General features: G+C 43.6%; 2 protein-coding genes and 1 long non-coding RNA gene across 3 annotated transcripts; 2 read left to right on the top strand and 1 right to left on the bottom strand.

Moving 5' to 3' along the window:
- Window positions 1-2,274: 2,274 nt before the first annotated feature.
- LOC115143980 (uncharacterized) lies at window positions 2,275-6,722 on the top strand. Its single transcript, XR_003865759.2, has 5 exons — window positions 2,275-2,557; window positions 3,190-3,310; window positions 3,463-3,621; window positions 5,432-5,600; window positions 5,700-6,722. It is a non-coding gene; the product is annotated as an uncharacterized LOC115143980 (long non-coding RNA).
- On the bottom strand, window positions 4,522-7,743 carry LOC115143979 (glucose-6-phosphatase catalytic subunit 1-like). Its single transcript, XM_029684492.2, has 5 exons — window positions 7,413-7,743; window positions 7,042-7,151; window positions 6,216-6,327; window positions 5,683-5,798; window positions 4,522-5,580 (listed from the first exon to the last, which is right to left on the bottom strand). Exons 1-5 carry the CDS (start codon window positions 7,640-7,642, stop codon window positions 5,072-5,074), a joined length of 1,077 nt encoding a protein of 358 aa, XP_029540352.1. The 5' UTR covers window positions 7,643-7,743; the 3' UTR covers window positions 4,522-5,071.
- Window positions 7,744-9,050: 1,307 nt separating this feature from the next.
- On the top strand, window positions 9,051-14,196 carry LOC115144542 (glucose-6-phosphatase catalytic subunit 1-like). Its single transcript, XM_029685586.2, has 5 exons — window positions 9,051-9,395; window positions 9,580-9,689; window positions 11,302-11,407; window positions 11,731-11,846; window positions 12,391-14,196. The coding sequence occupies exons 1-5, from the start codon at window positions 9,178-9,180 to the stop codon at window positions 12,897-12,899; spliced, it is 1,059 nt and encodes a 352-aa protein (XP_029541446.2). The 5' UTR covers window positions 9,051-9,177; the 3' UTR covers window positions 12,900-14,196.
- The last annotated feature ends 2,096 nt before the right edge of the window (window positions 14,197-16,292 follow it).

The following is a 16,292-nucleotide window of genomic DNA, read 5'->3' as shown; positions in this document are numbered from 1 at the left end:
GTACCCGTTGTTCCTCTTCAGTGTATTTAACTACATGTAGAAAGTAAAAGCCCTGGGTGGAGAGTTGATACAACTCCAAGTCTGGAAGGTTAAAACCACCCTCAGACTTAGGAAGATGTAAAACGTTCCTTTTTTATTCTGTGAGTTTCATTTGCAGTACTGAGTATACTTTTTTTAAATGATTTATTTGGTGGAGTAGTTGGTATGACTGACAACCTTCGGAGCCATGCCATTCTGAAGAGGTCTACTCTACCTGTCAAATTTATGGTACGATTGTTCCATTTAATTAGGTCTGCTGTCATAATGTTGAGTAATGGGCTAAAGTTATCTTTATATATTTGTTTGTTGTCACTTATCAAGCACCCTAAGTATTTGGTATCTTTTTGTGGTCCACTTAAAGGATTGCTGTAGATCATGAGTTGTTCTTTTTCAATGTTAATTTGACATCCTGAGATTGTAGAGTATTCTGAAAATATACTTTAGCAAGCGGGGGCATTGAGTTTTCAAAATTGGTCAGGTGTATCAGGAGATCATCTGGAAATAAGTTTAGTTTTGTATTCATGTATACCAATACCTGTTACATTCTAATGGCAAATAAACAGCACAGCACTCACAAAACATGCCAAACCAGTTATAATCTTAAAAGATAAGGGTACAGATGTGTTCATTGGGAACAATGTGATTCATGGAAATGTTTAAAGCTTCTTTGAAAATCTATATCAATCAGAATTAAACAGTGGGACTGATCCTATAGTCTTCTTAGACTCAACAACCGTTCAGCAATTATCAGCAGACAGAAAAGTATCACTAAAAACAGAGATCGTCCCAAAAGAAATATCAGGCACTTAATACTAAATATTAGAAAGGCACCAGGACTGGACAGCTTTCTTATAGAATTCTATTTCATATTTTGGGAAAAAGTAGCACACCTATTTACACAAATGACAACACACATGTCACTCAATTCAGTGGTTCCTAGGTCCATGTATCAAACAGCTATTTCAGTTATATTTAAACAAGGAAAAGCTGTAGAGTCCCCTACGTATTACAGACCCATACGTTTAATACATCGTGACAATAAAATAACAAAGCTCCTAAGCAACAAAATGGCAAAAGTTTTACCAGACTTGACACATATCAATCAAACAGGGTGTATTAAAAATATACACTTACAAACGAATACAAGAACATGATTCAGTTGAATACAATAAAGCTAAAATCAAGATATAGATTGAATGGCTGTTGTTGCTGAAAATACGTTGTCTTAAATGGCCTTTTCTATTCAAAACTTTCCAGCTGAAATAATACATCTAATAAAATTATTATAAAATATCTTAAAGCAAAAATATACACATATAATACACTATTGAATTAAATTACTTTAGAACAGGACACAATATAGGGATGTCCTCTCTCCCCCCTCCTGTTTGCAATGGCAATTGAACCGCTTGCAGAAAACATTAGAAAGGACCCAAATGTTTAGGTAGTATGCTTTATTTGTGTTTAACCTGTAGGTGTCGGCTATCTTCAAAAGTCAAATCTCATATTCCTGGTATAACCCATTCTCGCTTAAAAGTATTTTCAGAGGCTTTTATTTAGAAGGCAGAACCTGAAACCGGAAATACTAGCTACTGTTGCTTTTGTTTCTTTGCTGCCGAAAGAATGCAGACAGTTCTGGCTATTGAACTACTGCATAGACCAGTTAATTTAGTAAACGCATCCATATTACAGGGATCTAAAATAGAGCTACTGAGTGTACCTTGGATTTATGACATTATATTTCTTTAAAAAGGTGCAATACGCAGAAATCGCTCCGCCATTTCCATGTTGCTACATTTCTAATAGTTCGCCTAATTTCAGTTTATGTGACAAAACAAGCAAGTATAGTGTAGATAATCATTGTACTGTCTAAACTGCAGTGAAATATATTTTCCATAACAAAAAATATTGTATTTTCAGCTGTTTGAAGCTTGTGTACAAAACCGAAAGTAAAAATGCTGAAATTCTACTTAAGCGCAGGAAGAATAGAAATAGTGCACATAGCACAGATCTACCACTTCTTAGACTTGCTTTCAATGAGAATGGCAGATCTATAACTGACACTTCTATGTCAATTTAGTCGGGTCGCCCAAAAAGTTACATATTGGAGCTTTAAATATGGCATTTCAGTGTGAAAAGGATTTTTACATGTAAGAAGTTTGAGAGAGAGTAACATAATGTTTGTTTGCCTTGTGCTTGTTTAAGACTTGACACAGTCAGGAGCTTGCTAGCTTGCTAGCTGAAAAGTAACAAGCCAACATTAGACTACAGTTAGCATGAGCTAGCTAACATTCTTACAGTAACTTGTCCTCTTTTTGTGTGTAGCCTACTTTAGTTAGCTAGCTAGTTGTTGACAGGCAGAGTGTGACATTTCTTACACAATGTCTAGTCTTCCAATGCCATGAAGAAATATCAATCAAAAAGCACGTTAGCCGCACAATAAATCAAGCCAGACCGAACAGACATGGGTCTAGTTGTGTTTAACGTCCCAACGCACATGCTCATCCAATGACTTTTTGTGAGTAGTGACTGCACATTGAAATTAAGAATATGTCTGATTTTTCATTGACAACTTTATGCATGCAGTAGCCTAATCGCAGTTAGATGTGTGCATTTGCTCTGTTTTTCTGCTTCAAGCCTAGTCCTGGTAATGTTTTGTTGCCGAGCAGCCACAAATGGGCGCTGTTTCATTCATATCTGTCTTTTTGATGTATAAAACAGATGTAGGATATTAATTTGAGACCGTTTACTACAGCAGGAAAGTAATCGAGCACCAACAAGAAATGTTCATTAATATGTGAACTATAATTAATGGACATTTTTGTAAGTTTTGACACATTTTTCGTAAGGAAAATCAAGTCCGAAATTTCTAAGTGGAAATTACAAGCTTCAGAAACCTTTTTAGACCTCAAATACACTACAAGTTTGACATTTCCTTCATTGCAGTAAAGTTATCCTGCCACAGAGTGGTCAAATTAATATCCTACATCTGTAGCTACTACTGGCAGCTGAAGAATCTGAACGTATTGTCGGTTCTGTGGCTACCACTGCTAAATGTTTACAAAGTCGAGAGTCCTTGGCTTAAATGAGGTGTTTTCAACTGACCGTCATCATAATTTTGATGTTGGCAAATTGTCTTTCTCTCTGCAGGTTGTCACCTCAGTTTGTCACCCTGCTCACCTGGTGAACTGAAAGAAGAAATCAGTGGGAAGAAAGAAATGTCAATGTCGAGCTCCAACACACCATATTGTGTCCTGGGGGAGGTGTTCAGGTAAATACAGGAAGGCCAGAATGCATCAACTCTATCATCATTGAAGTCACTGAACTACCCCTCTCTTTCTGGTGAGATAAGGATGGGACCATTGTTGAGGTGGGCTGGAAGTGGTCAGACACAGGCTAACACCTAGTATCTTCCATCTCCAGCCAGATGACCGCGGGCTGATTGGGATGTGCCGGTGCTGCAGGTGACATGGCAGGGGGCTGAGGCTTTGCACTTTGTGGGTTCAGTCCTAAAGGTGGGCCAGGAGGTGCAACTGAAGATGGACTGGGAGTGGAGGTTTGACCACATGCAGCAACACTTAGGTATGAGCAGGGACAGGCTTACCTTATGTGTAGTGCAGAACCATATAATTCAGCTTCTCAGAAACCATTACATGTTGGCAGGGGCGCAACTTTCACTGGGGACGGGGGGACATGTTCCACCACATTTTGAAATTGTGTTTTTCTCCCCCCCCAGTTTTTTACCAACTGTAAAGTTTGGTGGATGATTATGGTTTGGGTTAGTCCCTTTAGTTACAGTGAAGGGAAATCTTAATGCCACAGCATACAGTAACATTCTATGCGATTCTGTGCTTCCAACTTTGTGGCAACAGTTTGGGAAAGGCCCTTTCTTAATTCAGCATGACAAGTCCCCCGTGCACAAAGCGAGGTCCTTACAGAAATGAAATGCCAACTGCGAGCCAGTGTATTTAATGAAATAAGTTTGGACATTCATTTTTATTGTGTCTGCTTTGAGGCTAGCAAATACATAACCAAATGCATGACAAAAAGCAGGCCAGACTATCGATTAAAAACCCAGCAGTCAAATATTGATGGTTCATCCAGCCTTGTCTGTTCTAAGTACTTGCTGGGAGTGACGGCTGTGTGACGTGTGGACCTATGTCATCAGTGATTATCAGTGAGCATGAGGCTAAAGTCCAGGGCTCCATATAGGGTTGATGACCACTGGTTTGGCTCTGTTTATATGTACTGTACAAATAGTATATTTCTTTACAATGTGTACTTGTTTTGTAGACGCATGTCACTGATAGTGTGATGATTTTAGTTTTACCACTGCTGCAGTTTCAAAGTGTTGTGGACTTGCTGATAGTTTATCAGTAACGTGTCATTAATGATAGGAAACATTTAAAAACTGAATGTAGAACCATGTGTCTGAACCAATCCCTAAATATATGCATACTAGTGTTAGAACATAGTCAGTGATATATTTTAAAGATTTTTATTATAAATATCTGACAGAATTTCTAAAAATATATTAAACAGGAAAAATACAGTTACAAAACAAATATTAACAAAGTTATTCATGTATAACATATTCTTAGAACGCACTGTTAAAGCAGGCCACTAAAGTCCCTGAGAGAGCTTTTGGGCTCATTTTCTCCTGGTTTTGATTCGGCTTTATCTCGTTTCAAAACAGGAACATTAACTTTCTGGACTCCTGAGTTCGCACTGAACTACTTATAAATGATCAGTTTTGATACAATCAAACCACAGTGTCTAAAGTGCCACTGAGTAATTCACTGGATAATCCTTTCATTATAATGTTCACACTGTGTGTAGATAAGAAAATCAGACCTTTACAGTGGGTGACTGGATGAAAGTAGGGTAGACAAAGACCACAATGGCTTGTTGATCGCTTGGGCAGTTTGGGAAGAAAGTCAATGCATGGAATGATTTAAGGATTACAGCACGGTTCAATTCTGGAGTCATATCCGAATACACGAGACTATGTGCATGTCGGCCGCCAACGACCTCACAAATACTTCTTGCTCTGTACGGTGCTCAGAGCTCCAGACACGCAGTAGGGGATGATGCTGACGGTTGCCAGGGGGACAGTGGCGCTTTTACAGAAAGACAGCAGGTAGAAGACAGCGGCAGTGTGCGTGGGGGGCTTGAAGGAGTCAAAGAGGTGCAGCAGGAGCAGCGAGGTGACGATACATCCCGTCCTAAAGAGGGTGGTGCCGCTGATGTTCTTGATCTCGGTGTAGAGGGGCGAGTGCAGGCCCAGGCCCAGGCCAAACAGGGTGCCCATGTTACGCAGGAGGCTGGCGAAGGGAGTGGAGTCCATGTGGACCCACTCGGCTCTCACACACCACTTCTGGGCTTTCTCCAGGGTCCATAGCAGGTCCACGCCTAGAGCCTTCAGCAGCACGTAGAAGCCCACAGCGATGGAGAGCAGAAAGAGGGTGGTGTAGAAGTACTTCTTCAGACTGGCTCCGTAGATCCACTGGGTTCTGTTGAACGCCTCGGCCACAACCATACCTGGAAATCAAATAGAAAACGTAATATTAACATCATGTAGTTGAACAATCTGCACATTTTGTGCCATATTTGTGAGGGTTGTTATAAGGGCTTCATACTGACCTGTGATTACTCCACAGATGACTTGGTGGGGGAAGTGGGCAGCAATGAAGACTCTGGAGAGACACACACAGACCTGGACCGCCCAGAAGAACGCCCACAGAGTGCCTCGTAGATACCTGCCCAGACAAGGGGAGAGGGAGAGGAACCATCAGCAAATGCATCTTTAGGCATTTTTGAATCTGCCTGGCTGCTAAGAGACTGCATAATAAATAACAAGTAAATGTGCAAATAAATATTATTCACAGCAGGGGAATTTGTTTTTCCTGTGTCACTAGAGGTGAATAGGCTTCTACTGATACATGTAAATCATTTTAATCGACTGTTGCTTCCTTTGATTTGACAACAAAACCACTCGAACGGAATCTTTTGCACATCCCCTTCCCTTCGACTAACTGAAGTTAGTTTTCAGGGTAAATCATCAACTACAGTGCTGCACAGACAAGTAAGCATAAAACTGACAAGCACTGAACGAAAAATGGCAAACAAGAACAAGATCATTGAGGACAAGAGGGGTTGAATGTTCTGGAACTTACAGGCCCTTGGAGGAAGATCCCGTCTTATTCTTGGTCAGCATGATGGCTAGAATGGAGGTAACCAGTGTGTAGTAGACGCCTGCAGCTCCCATAGCGTGGCCAGAGGGACTGCCTACCAGGCACGCAGACAGAAAGGCATACTTCAGTCAATGGCCATAGCACTTTATTCAAGTAAAATGAAAATCCAACACAATGCTGTACAATATCGTAAACCATAAATATTCTCAACATCATTACTTATAAAACGTTGGCTATTTTCACTGAATCATAGCATATCACTCCCATAAACTTTTATTTCGACCGTGAAGCGAAAACTTTTAATTTGGTTCTATACTCCAGCATTTTGGATTTTAGATCAAATGTTGAGGAAATTGTTGCCTCATATGATACGTTTCAGATTATGTTGTGCCCAATAGAAATGAATGGTAAATAATGTATTGTGTCATTTTGCGTAAAAATGTTTGTAAAGTGCTTTCAATAAAGTGGTTTCATTTCCAAATGCTAAAACAGCTATGTATGAAAATACTCTAACAGTGAATTTGTCCAAATACTTATGACACTTTCAAATTGGGGGGGGACTAGATACATAAAGTGCTTTCATTTCTAAGTGGTAAAACAGATATGTATGAAAATACCCTCAAATAAAAGGTGACATTCTGTACTGTCACCTCATATGAAAAATCTGATCTCAAATTCAAAATGCTGGAGTATAAAGCCAAATGAAAAGTTGTAGCTTCACTTTCCAAATAAATACATAGGGGAGAGTATATTTCATGTCATAAGGCACTACGGTAGAAGTATATGACAGTAAAGTGATGCTTCTTACCTGGGCCAGTTTCACAGGTCATTGGGTACTGTTCAATGTGAGGTGCAGTGGTATTGCTGTAGTAAGGTGTTTCATGGACCCACCAATACGGCCTCTCGCCAAACAGAATCCTTAGGAAGGAAAGCACACGCCACTTAGAATTAAGATGAATGTGGGGAATTTCAGTCGGTTGCATTTTAGTTCAATTAAATTGACAGGGACTGTGCACATTTATCGACATGTCAATGTGCCAGATGTAGCCGAAGGGACACATTTGATCAAGTTCTGAATTGGTATTCCAGGAACCGTTTATTTGATGGGTACCAATATAAATGACTTCATAACACATGCATAAACCACACAGAAAAAAATTCATAGGCAGTACGACTCACCACTTGAAGACCAGGTTGAGCCAGTCGCCGATCACTGCCACCCAGATGAGCTTGATGCCCACTGACTCCCGCAGGTGGAACCAGAGAGGGAAGAAGATGAAGAAGGTGTTCCTGAGGTCAGCAGCCCAGGACACCCACAGGAACAAACCCTGGGCGTCCTTATAGTTGGTCTGAAGGTAATTAGTGGTGCTCACCCCATAGCCCTGCATGGCATCCATGACTGCCTCCATTTTCGAACTGTCCCTAGTGAATTGTCAGTCTAGAAAGCCAATGTGAGATGTGATGGGGTATGAGAGCACTGTATGCATGAGTCTGCCTGTTGTTTTTATACCCGAGGGTCCCAACACCCACATGCATGTACCCTGATCTTTGGACCTTGCACGTGTAATAAAACAGTGGGGCAGGGGTGTTTGGGAGGGTTGTACTAAGGATAGAGGCCATACAAATAAGTACAAAGGACAGGTAAAAACAATAGTCAATCAGTGTCTCTGTGTCTCTCACCCTGAAAATGGAGCCAAAAATACTTCATTTATGATTGACCGGTGGAATTAAAAACCCAACAAATAGCCTCCACAATACAATTTGTGGCAAAACACGCCAAGCAAGGGGATGCGTGGAAAACATGCATTGCATTCGCTTTTCTCTATTGAAATGAAAAGCCAATGTTTTACTACACTACAGTCTGCTTTATGTGTAATACAGTAAGATGTCCTTGTAAGACCATGTCATAGATAATCTGTCTGTTATATAATACATTTCTGACGACTTTGTGAAATTTGAGTCTGGCCAGAATCCTGCAGCTAGGCCATCTGGTCGGTTACATAAAGGAATCAATCATTAAATGGTTTTGGACTTACTCAGGAGATGCTGAGAAGATAACTTACCAATAACACTAGGTCCTAGATATGGTACTCACTGTACTGTAAATAAGTCCGATAAGGCAACCCCCAAGCCAGGGTTTTATCTGGGAAGGAAATAGCCAATGAACTGACATCATTATAGCAGGTCACAAAGTCAATAGTGAATTTTCAATGGATTGAGTTCCATTCATTTCACATGCCAATGATGGGTGTGGTTGAAGTAGTGAGACATAGATAGGTCAATCAATTTTCATTGGACTACTTGAAGTGTCCTTGCTACAATCCTCACCAAGAGACGTATAGTCCTGAAGTGGAAAAACGTTCACTCACCATTGCACAGTCATCCTGTTTCAGGGGCTAGCGTATCACTCCAGAGCAGACCACCTCTGTTTACCGCTTTTGGGAGCAGGAGCTCCATGGAGGGGTGTAGGCTCAGTGGCGGACTTACCATTAGGCAACCATATATAGCATGAACATGGCATATGTGTAGAATATCCGGGAAATTAGCTTTAAAACTGCAACATTTTCTCTACTCATAGCAAAATGTGTAGAATTGCTGGAAATGTACTTTAAAATGATATATATATTTGTTTTAAATCTCCACCGCCAGTCAAATGTTTTGCCCACAAGGTGGGGTAGGGTTAACCAAATATCACTTAGGCCAGGGGCCTCAGACTGGCCTCCAAATCACCAAGTCTGCCCATGTGTAGGCTAAAGGTTACAGAGTGTGTCTGCAACAACCTCCTGGAAGCAAACAAATGCCCTAACCTTGAATAAAGTCCAGTGGGAACAACAGACTGCATGACAGTCCTGGAGCTCAAGAGGACCGCTCCTGACCATTCTCCAATCCTCGCCCAGCTTTGGTGTACCTTCCCTGGGGACTGATCTGGATCCACACCACAGTCATGGATCTTTTCCACAGCTGGGGGGTGGAAGTGGCCATCCATCTGCAGACCCAGTATGGGCATTATGAGGGCTGGTTTAGCCTAGCCTCTACAGTGGCTGACCTGCATACCACCTTCTTTTGTTTCTTCCCAGTCTGGTTCCATCTGCGCAGGGACGTGGGTGTAAAGCTCATCTGGGTGGCTGTCATCGGGGACTGGCTCAACCTGTTCATGAAGTGGTAAGGAGCGGATTCAATTGGTTTTCTGTCATTTGTTTTTCATGGATTTTGGTACACATTGCGATTTAGTACACATTAACAAAAATGTACGCTGACTTGAACATAATTTAAAACTGAAATGGTCATTATATATTACAAAGTCGGGACTTTCAAAGAGTTGAATGATGTTCCCTCTCCATGGCAGGGTTCTATTTGGAGAGAGACCCTATTGGTGGGTCCATGATACCCGCTTCTATGGGACAGATCCAGCCCCTGCCTTAAAACAATTCCCCATCACCTGTGAAACTGGACCAGGTAGGCAATGCCATAGATAGATGTGTGCCAGAGTCTAGCATGATTATCACTCAATACACCTCAAGATATTAGCAGTCTTGGCAAGTGGAAGCATTATTCAAATCAAATTGGGGGGGCATATGCCCCACCCTTATGGTCAGACGCCGAGCAGTTGCCATACCAGGCGGTGATGCAACTGGTCAGGATGCTCTCGAAGGTGCAGATGTAGAACTTTTTGAGGATCTGGGGACCAATGTAGAATCTTTTCAGTCTCCTGAGGGGGGAAAGGTGTTTTTATGCCCTCTTCACAACTGTCTTGGTGTGTTTGGACCGTGATAGTTCGTTAGTGATGTGGACACCAAGGAACTTGAAACTCTCGACCCGCTCCACTTCAGCCTCGTCGATGTTAATGAGGGCCTGTTCGGCCCTGCTTTTCCTATAGTCCACAATCAGCTCCATTGTCTTGCTCACAATGAGGGAGAGGTTGTTGTCCTGGCATCACACTTACAGGTCTCTAACCTCCTTCCTTTAGGCTGTCTCATCATTGTTGGTGATCAAGCCCAACACTGTTGTGTCGTCAGCAAACTTAATGATGGTTTTGGAGTCGTGTTTGGCCACGTAGTTGTGGGTGAACAGGGAATACAGGAGGGGACTAAGCACGCACCCCTGAGGGGCCCTAGTGTGGAGGATCAGCGTGGCAGATGTGTTGTTGCCTACTCTTACCACCTGGGAAAGGCCCGTCAGGAAGTCCAGGATCCAGAAGCACCGCTTCTGTTTGCTTATGGCCGTATACAGCTCGTTGAGTGCGGTCTTAGTGCCAGCATCGGATTGTGGTGGTAAATAGACGGCTATGAATAATATAGATGAGAACTCTCTTGGTAGATAGTGTGGTCTACAGCTTATCATGAGGTTTCTACCTTCGGCGATCAATACCTCGAGACTTCTTCAATATTAGACATCATGCACCAGCAGTTAGTGACAAATAGTCACACCCCTGCCCCTCGTCTTACCAAACGTAGATGCTCTGTCCTGCCGATGCACGGAGAAGCCAGCCAGCTCTATATTACCAGTGTCGTTGTTCAGCCACGTCTCAGGTGAAACATTAGATATTACAGTTTTTAATGTCCCGTTGGTAGGATGGTCTCAATCGTAGATCGTCCAGTTTGTTTATCAATGATTGCACGTTGGCCAATAATCCGGAGGGAAGTGGTGGTTTACCTACTCATCTGCGAATTCTTACAAGGTATTATTTGCTTGGCCTGTATGTCATAAATGACTGATACCAGTACTATAGGGCCATAACACCTTTGCACTTATCGATTCCTATCCCGCAGGGTAAATACATAAGAGAATAATTTTATCTGGAAAGGAATTCAGTGGGTAGTGTAGTGTGTAATTGTTGTTTAGCTAATTGCATCTTCAGGGTGTGTGTCCACTGTCTAAATAAGACAACCAAACAGGGATGGGAAAGAGGTGTAATGTGATGATGGGAAAATAATGCAGACAATAGCTGCTGAACAAAGGGACTTTGCCCAGATGTTCATCATATCCCTGGTAGCCAGATATGTGTGTGCTTTAGCCAATGCTTATATCCAAAATGGTTCATGAAGCCAAAGTGTGCTGTTTTTAATAGGAAGCCCTTCGGGTCATGCCATGGGCTCATCTGGGGTGTGGTACGTGATGATAACAGCTGTCTTCTCAGTGGCAACAGAAAGACGGTTCCCCCCTCTCCTGTACAGGTGGGTCAAAAGAGAAGTGGAGTCAATGGTGTTGTTACTGCTTATACCCAATTCAGTGCTTTCAGATCCACACAAAGTGCCTAGGGGTTAGGACAGAGTTGGGAAAACTATGGCCTGCTAGTCGATGTTATGCGTCGAACATCTGAAACTACTGTAGATAGAAAGTATGTAGAAATGTTGGACTTATATATTTTCAATTAACTGCCCTTTTTCTGGACCTCAAATAGATTTTTTGGAGGACAAATCTGTAAACAAAAACTTGGTTAGGGGGTAAGATCTATTGTTGTTTTGGAGCAGGGCCTTAGTGTCTTGTTCTTCCCCAGGTTCTTGCAGGTGGGGCTCTGGATGCTGCTGTGTACAGTAGAGCTGCTGGTGTGCATGTCCAGAGTCTACATGGCTGCCCACTTCCCGCACCAGGTCATCAGTGGGGTCATCACAGGTCAGAGAACCAGGGCTTGACCGAGATTTCAAGATGCAGCTTGTACCCCTAGCAGGTTGTGCTAACCTGAATCGTACTGTGCAGGCTTGGTTATTTTCCTTTCACGTTGTCGTCCTTTCCAGGAACTGTGGTGAATGCGCGACCAGGCCGGCACAGTACAGCTCGGATTGGCTTGGTTTGGATCAGCAAGTACACTGTAAAATAATCCTGTTGTTTTTACTGACAGACTGTAAACTTTACAGTAATGTACTGTTAAACCCAAGTTTCTTTGGAAATTACAGAAATGTACTGTTAAACCCAAGTTTCTTTGAAATTTACAGTAACATACTGTACCTTTTACAGTAAATATTTTACAATACCTTTACAGCAATGTGCTATTAAACCAAAGTTTCTTCCGGATTCATGGTAAAATACTAAAACTTGTATTTTACAGTTACTGGCTACCAGTAAGTTACCGTAAAACAACTAGATTTTTCTTTACAGTGTAAGAGGGGTATCGGGTTTTGATTTTGTTCTAAAATGTTCTTGTCTATATCCATGGCAGGTATCATGGTGGCTGAGGCCTTCTCCAGAGTGCAGTGGATCTATGGAGCCAGTCTGAAGAAGTACTTCTACACCACCCTCTTTCTGCTCTCCTTTGCTGTGGGCTTCTACGAGCTGCTGAAAGCTATAGGCGTGGACCTGCTATGGACCCTGGAGAAAGCCCAGAAGTGGTGTGTGAGAGCCGAGTGGGTCCACATGGACTCCACTCCCTTTGCCAGCCTCCTGCGCAATATGGGTACCCTGTTTGGCCTGGGCCTAGGCCTGCACTCACCCCTCTACACCGAGAACAAGAACAGCAGCATCCCCTTCAGGGTGGGATGTATCACTGTCTCTTTATTGTTGCTACAGATTTTGGATGGCTTGACGTTCTCCTCGAGAGACCAGGCAATGTTCTATGTGTTGTCATTTAGTAAGAGTGCTGCTGCTCTCTTCATTCCCACAGCTCTGGTTCCCGGAGGACTCTCCTGGATCTTCCCAGGTAGTGGGGCGGCTAAGCTGAAATTTTCATAACAATCGTTCACTTTATGATAAAAGCACCAAATTTTGCAGAGGTTGATTTATGTACCCTGAAATTATTTACATATCAGGCCATGGCAGCCATCTTACAAAATGGCCACTGAAAGTAACACAACATTGTAAAATTCAGAAGTAGTGTTTTGATATAACTGCACCAAATGTGTTACAGAGGTAGATGTATGTACCCTGAAAATATTTCCAGTATATATGGAGCACCCACATATTTGGCCCCTGGGGCCACAGCAGACATTTTACAAAATGCCAACATATTGTAACACTGTTTGACAATTCGGAATGACTGTTTTGAGATAACAGCACCAAATATGCTACATAGGAACATTGATGTACCCCGAAAGGATTAAGAAATGGAAACCCCACAGATTTGGCACCTATGGGCCTCTACGGGGCCATGTCAGTCATTTTACAAAATCGCAACATATTGTAAAATTGTTTTACAATGCAGAAGGACTGTTTTGAGATAACAGCACCACATTTAGTACAGAGGTAGATAGTACAGAGGTACAGTGCTTTCAGACAGTATTCATACACCTTGATTTCTTCCACATATTGTTGTGTTACAGCCTAAATTGAAAATGGATTACATGTATTTATTTTTATCTCACACAATACCTCATAATGACAAAGTGAAAACATATTTTTTGTAAATGTTTGCCAATGTATATTTAGGCTTGCCATAACAAAGGGGTTGAACTCAAGACCATGTGGTATTGTGTGTAGGCTAGTGACCAAAAATCTCAATTTAATCCATTTTAAATTCAGTCTTTGACTAAATGTTTTGGGAAAAATGTCAAGGGGTGTGAGTACTTCCCGAAGGCACTGCATGTCAGGGATGTGCAACTATGATGGGGGTCTGGAGTCATTATGAGGGGCTGCAGTGGCTCGTGGGTCTGCATACCCACACATCCACACTGTGGCTGAGAGAAGATTTTGCAGTTGTAGAGCGCATTTCAAGCAATTCTAAACATTTTGCCATAGGGTGGAGGCAAATGTTTGCAGTTTTTAATTTGATGACTTATGATCAATGGGCCTCACCCTGGTCGGTAATTGCTTACAAGTTCAGATAGCTAGACTAATTTACAAATGACATGAGCTAATTAAGAGACTGCTGATGCACAACTAAATTCCAAAATTGAACCTTGTATTGTACATTTACATTACATTTAAGTCATTTAGCAGACACTCTTATCCAGAGCGACTTACAAATTGGTGCTTTCACCTTATGACATCCAGTGGAACAGCCACTTTACAATAGTGCATCTAGGTCTTTTAAGGGGGGTGAGAAGGATTACTTTATCCTATCCTAGGTATTCCTTAAAGAGGTGGGGTTTCAGGTGTCTCCGGAAGGTGGTGATTGACTCCGCTGTCCTGGCGTCGTGAGGGAGTTTGTTCCACCATTGGGGGGCCAGAGCAGCGAACAGTTTTGACTGGGCTGAGCGGGAACTGTACTTCCTCAGTGGTAGGGAGGCGAGCAGGCCAGAGGTGGATGAACGCAGTGCCCTTGTTTGGGTGTAGGGCCTGATCAGAGCCTGGAGGTACTGAGGTGCCGTTCCCCTCACAGCTCCGTAGGCAAGCACCATGGTCTTGTAGCGGATGCGAGCTTCAACTGGAAGCCAGTGGAGAGAGCGGAGGAGCGGGGTGACGTGAGAGAACTTGGGAAGGTTGAACACCAGACGGGCTGCGGCATTCTGGATGAGTTGTAGGGGTTTAATGGCACAGGCAGGGAGCCCAGCCAACAGCGAGTTGCAGTAATCCAGACGGGAGATGACAAGTGCCTGGATTAGGACCTGCGCCGCTTCCTGTGTGAGGCAGGGTCGTACTCTGCGGATGTTGTAGAGCATGAACCTACAGGAACGGGCCACCGCCTTGATGTTATTTGAGAACGACAGGGTGTTGTCCAGGATCACGCCAAGGTTCTTAGCGCTCTGGGACGAGGACACAATGGAGTTGTCAACCGTGATGGCGAGATCATGGAACGGGCAGTCCTTCCCGGGAGGAAGAGCAGCTCCGTCTTGCCGAGGTTCAGCTTGAGGTGATGATCCGTCATCCACACTGATATGTCTGCCAGACATGCAGAGATGTGATTCGCCACCTGGTCGTCAGAAGGGGAAAGGAGAAGATTAATTGTGTGTCGTCTGCATAGCAATGATAGGAGAGACCATGTGAGGTTATGACAGAGCCAAGTGACTTGGTGTATAGCGAGAATAGGAGAGGGCCTAGAACAGAGCCCTGGGGGACACCAGTGGTGAGAGCACGTGGTGAGGAGACGGATTCTCGCTACGCCACCTGGTAGGAGCGACCTGTCAGGTAGGACGCAATCCAAGCGTGGGCCGCGCCGGAGATGCCCAACTCGGAGAGGAGGATCTGATGGTTCACAGTATCGAAGGCAGCCGATAGGTCTAGAAGGATGAGAGCAGAGGAGAGAGAGTTAGCTTTAGCAGTGCGGAGCGCCTCCGTGATACAGAGAAGAGCAGTCTCAGTTGAATGACTAGTCTTGAAACCTGACTGATTTGGATCAAGAAGGTCATTCTGAGAGAGATAGCGGGAGAGCTGGCCAAGGACGGCACGTTCAAGAGTTTTGGAGAGAAAAGAAAGAAGGGATACTGGTCTGTAGTTGTTGACATCGGAGGGATCGAGTGTAGGTTTTTTCAGAAGGGGTGCAACTCTCGCTCTCTTGAAGACGGGAGGGACGTAGCCAGCGGTCAGGGATGAGTTGATGAGCGAGGTGAGGTAAGGGAGAAGGTCACCGGAGATGGTCTGGAGAAGAGAGGAGGGGATAGGGTCAAGCGGGCAGGTTGTTGGGCGGCCGGCCGTCACAAGACGCGAGATGTCATCTGGAGAGAGAGGGGAGAAAGAGGTCAGAGCACAGGGTAGGGCAGTGTGAGCAGAACCAGCGGTGTCGTTTGACTTAGCAAACGAGGATCGGATGTCGTCGACCTTCTTTTCAAAATGGTTGACGAAGTCATCTGCAGAGAGGGAGGAGGGGGAGGGGGGAGGAGGATTCAAGAGGGAGGAGAAGGTGGCAAAGAGATTCCTAGGGTTAGAGGCAGATGCTTGGAATTTAGAGTGGTAGAAAGTGGCTTTAGCAGCAGAGACAGAGGAGGAAAATGTAGAGAGGAGGGAGTGAAAGGATGCCAGGTCCGCAGGGAGGCGAGTTTTCCTCCATTTCCGCTCGGCTGCCCGGAGCACTGTTCTGTGAGCTCGCAATGAGTCGTCGAGCCACGGAGCGGGAGGGGAGGACCGAGCCGGCCTGGAGGATAGGGGACATAGAGAGTCAAAGGATGCAGAAAGGAGGAGAGGAGGGTTGAGGAGGCAGAATCAGGAGATAGGTTGGAGAAGGTTTGAGCAGAGGGAAGAGATGATAGGATG

Source organism: Oncorhynchus nerka, linkage group LG16 (assembly GCF_034236695.1).
Source record: "Oncorhynchus nerka isolate Pitt River linkage group LG16, Oner_Uvic_2.0, whole genome shotgun sequence".
NCBI classification, from domain to species: domain Eukaryota; kingdom Metazoa; phylum Chordata; class Actinopteri; order Salmoniformes; family Salmonidae; genus Oncorhynchus; species Oncorhynchus nerka.
The sequence above is the reverse complement of the archived record's forward strand: the minus strand, read 5'-3'. Positions and strand labels throughout refer to the sequence as shown.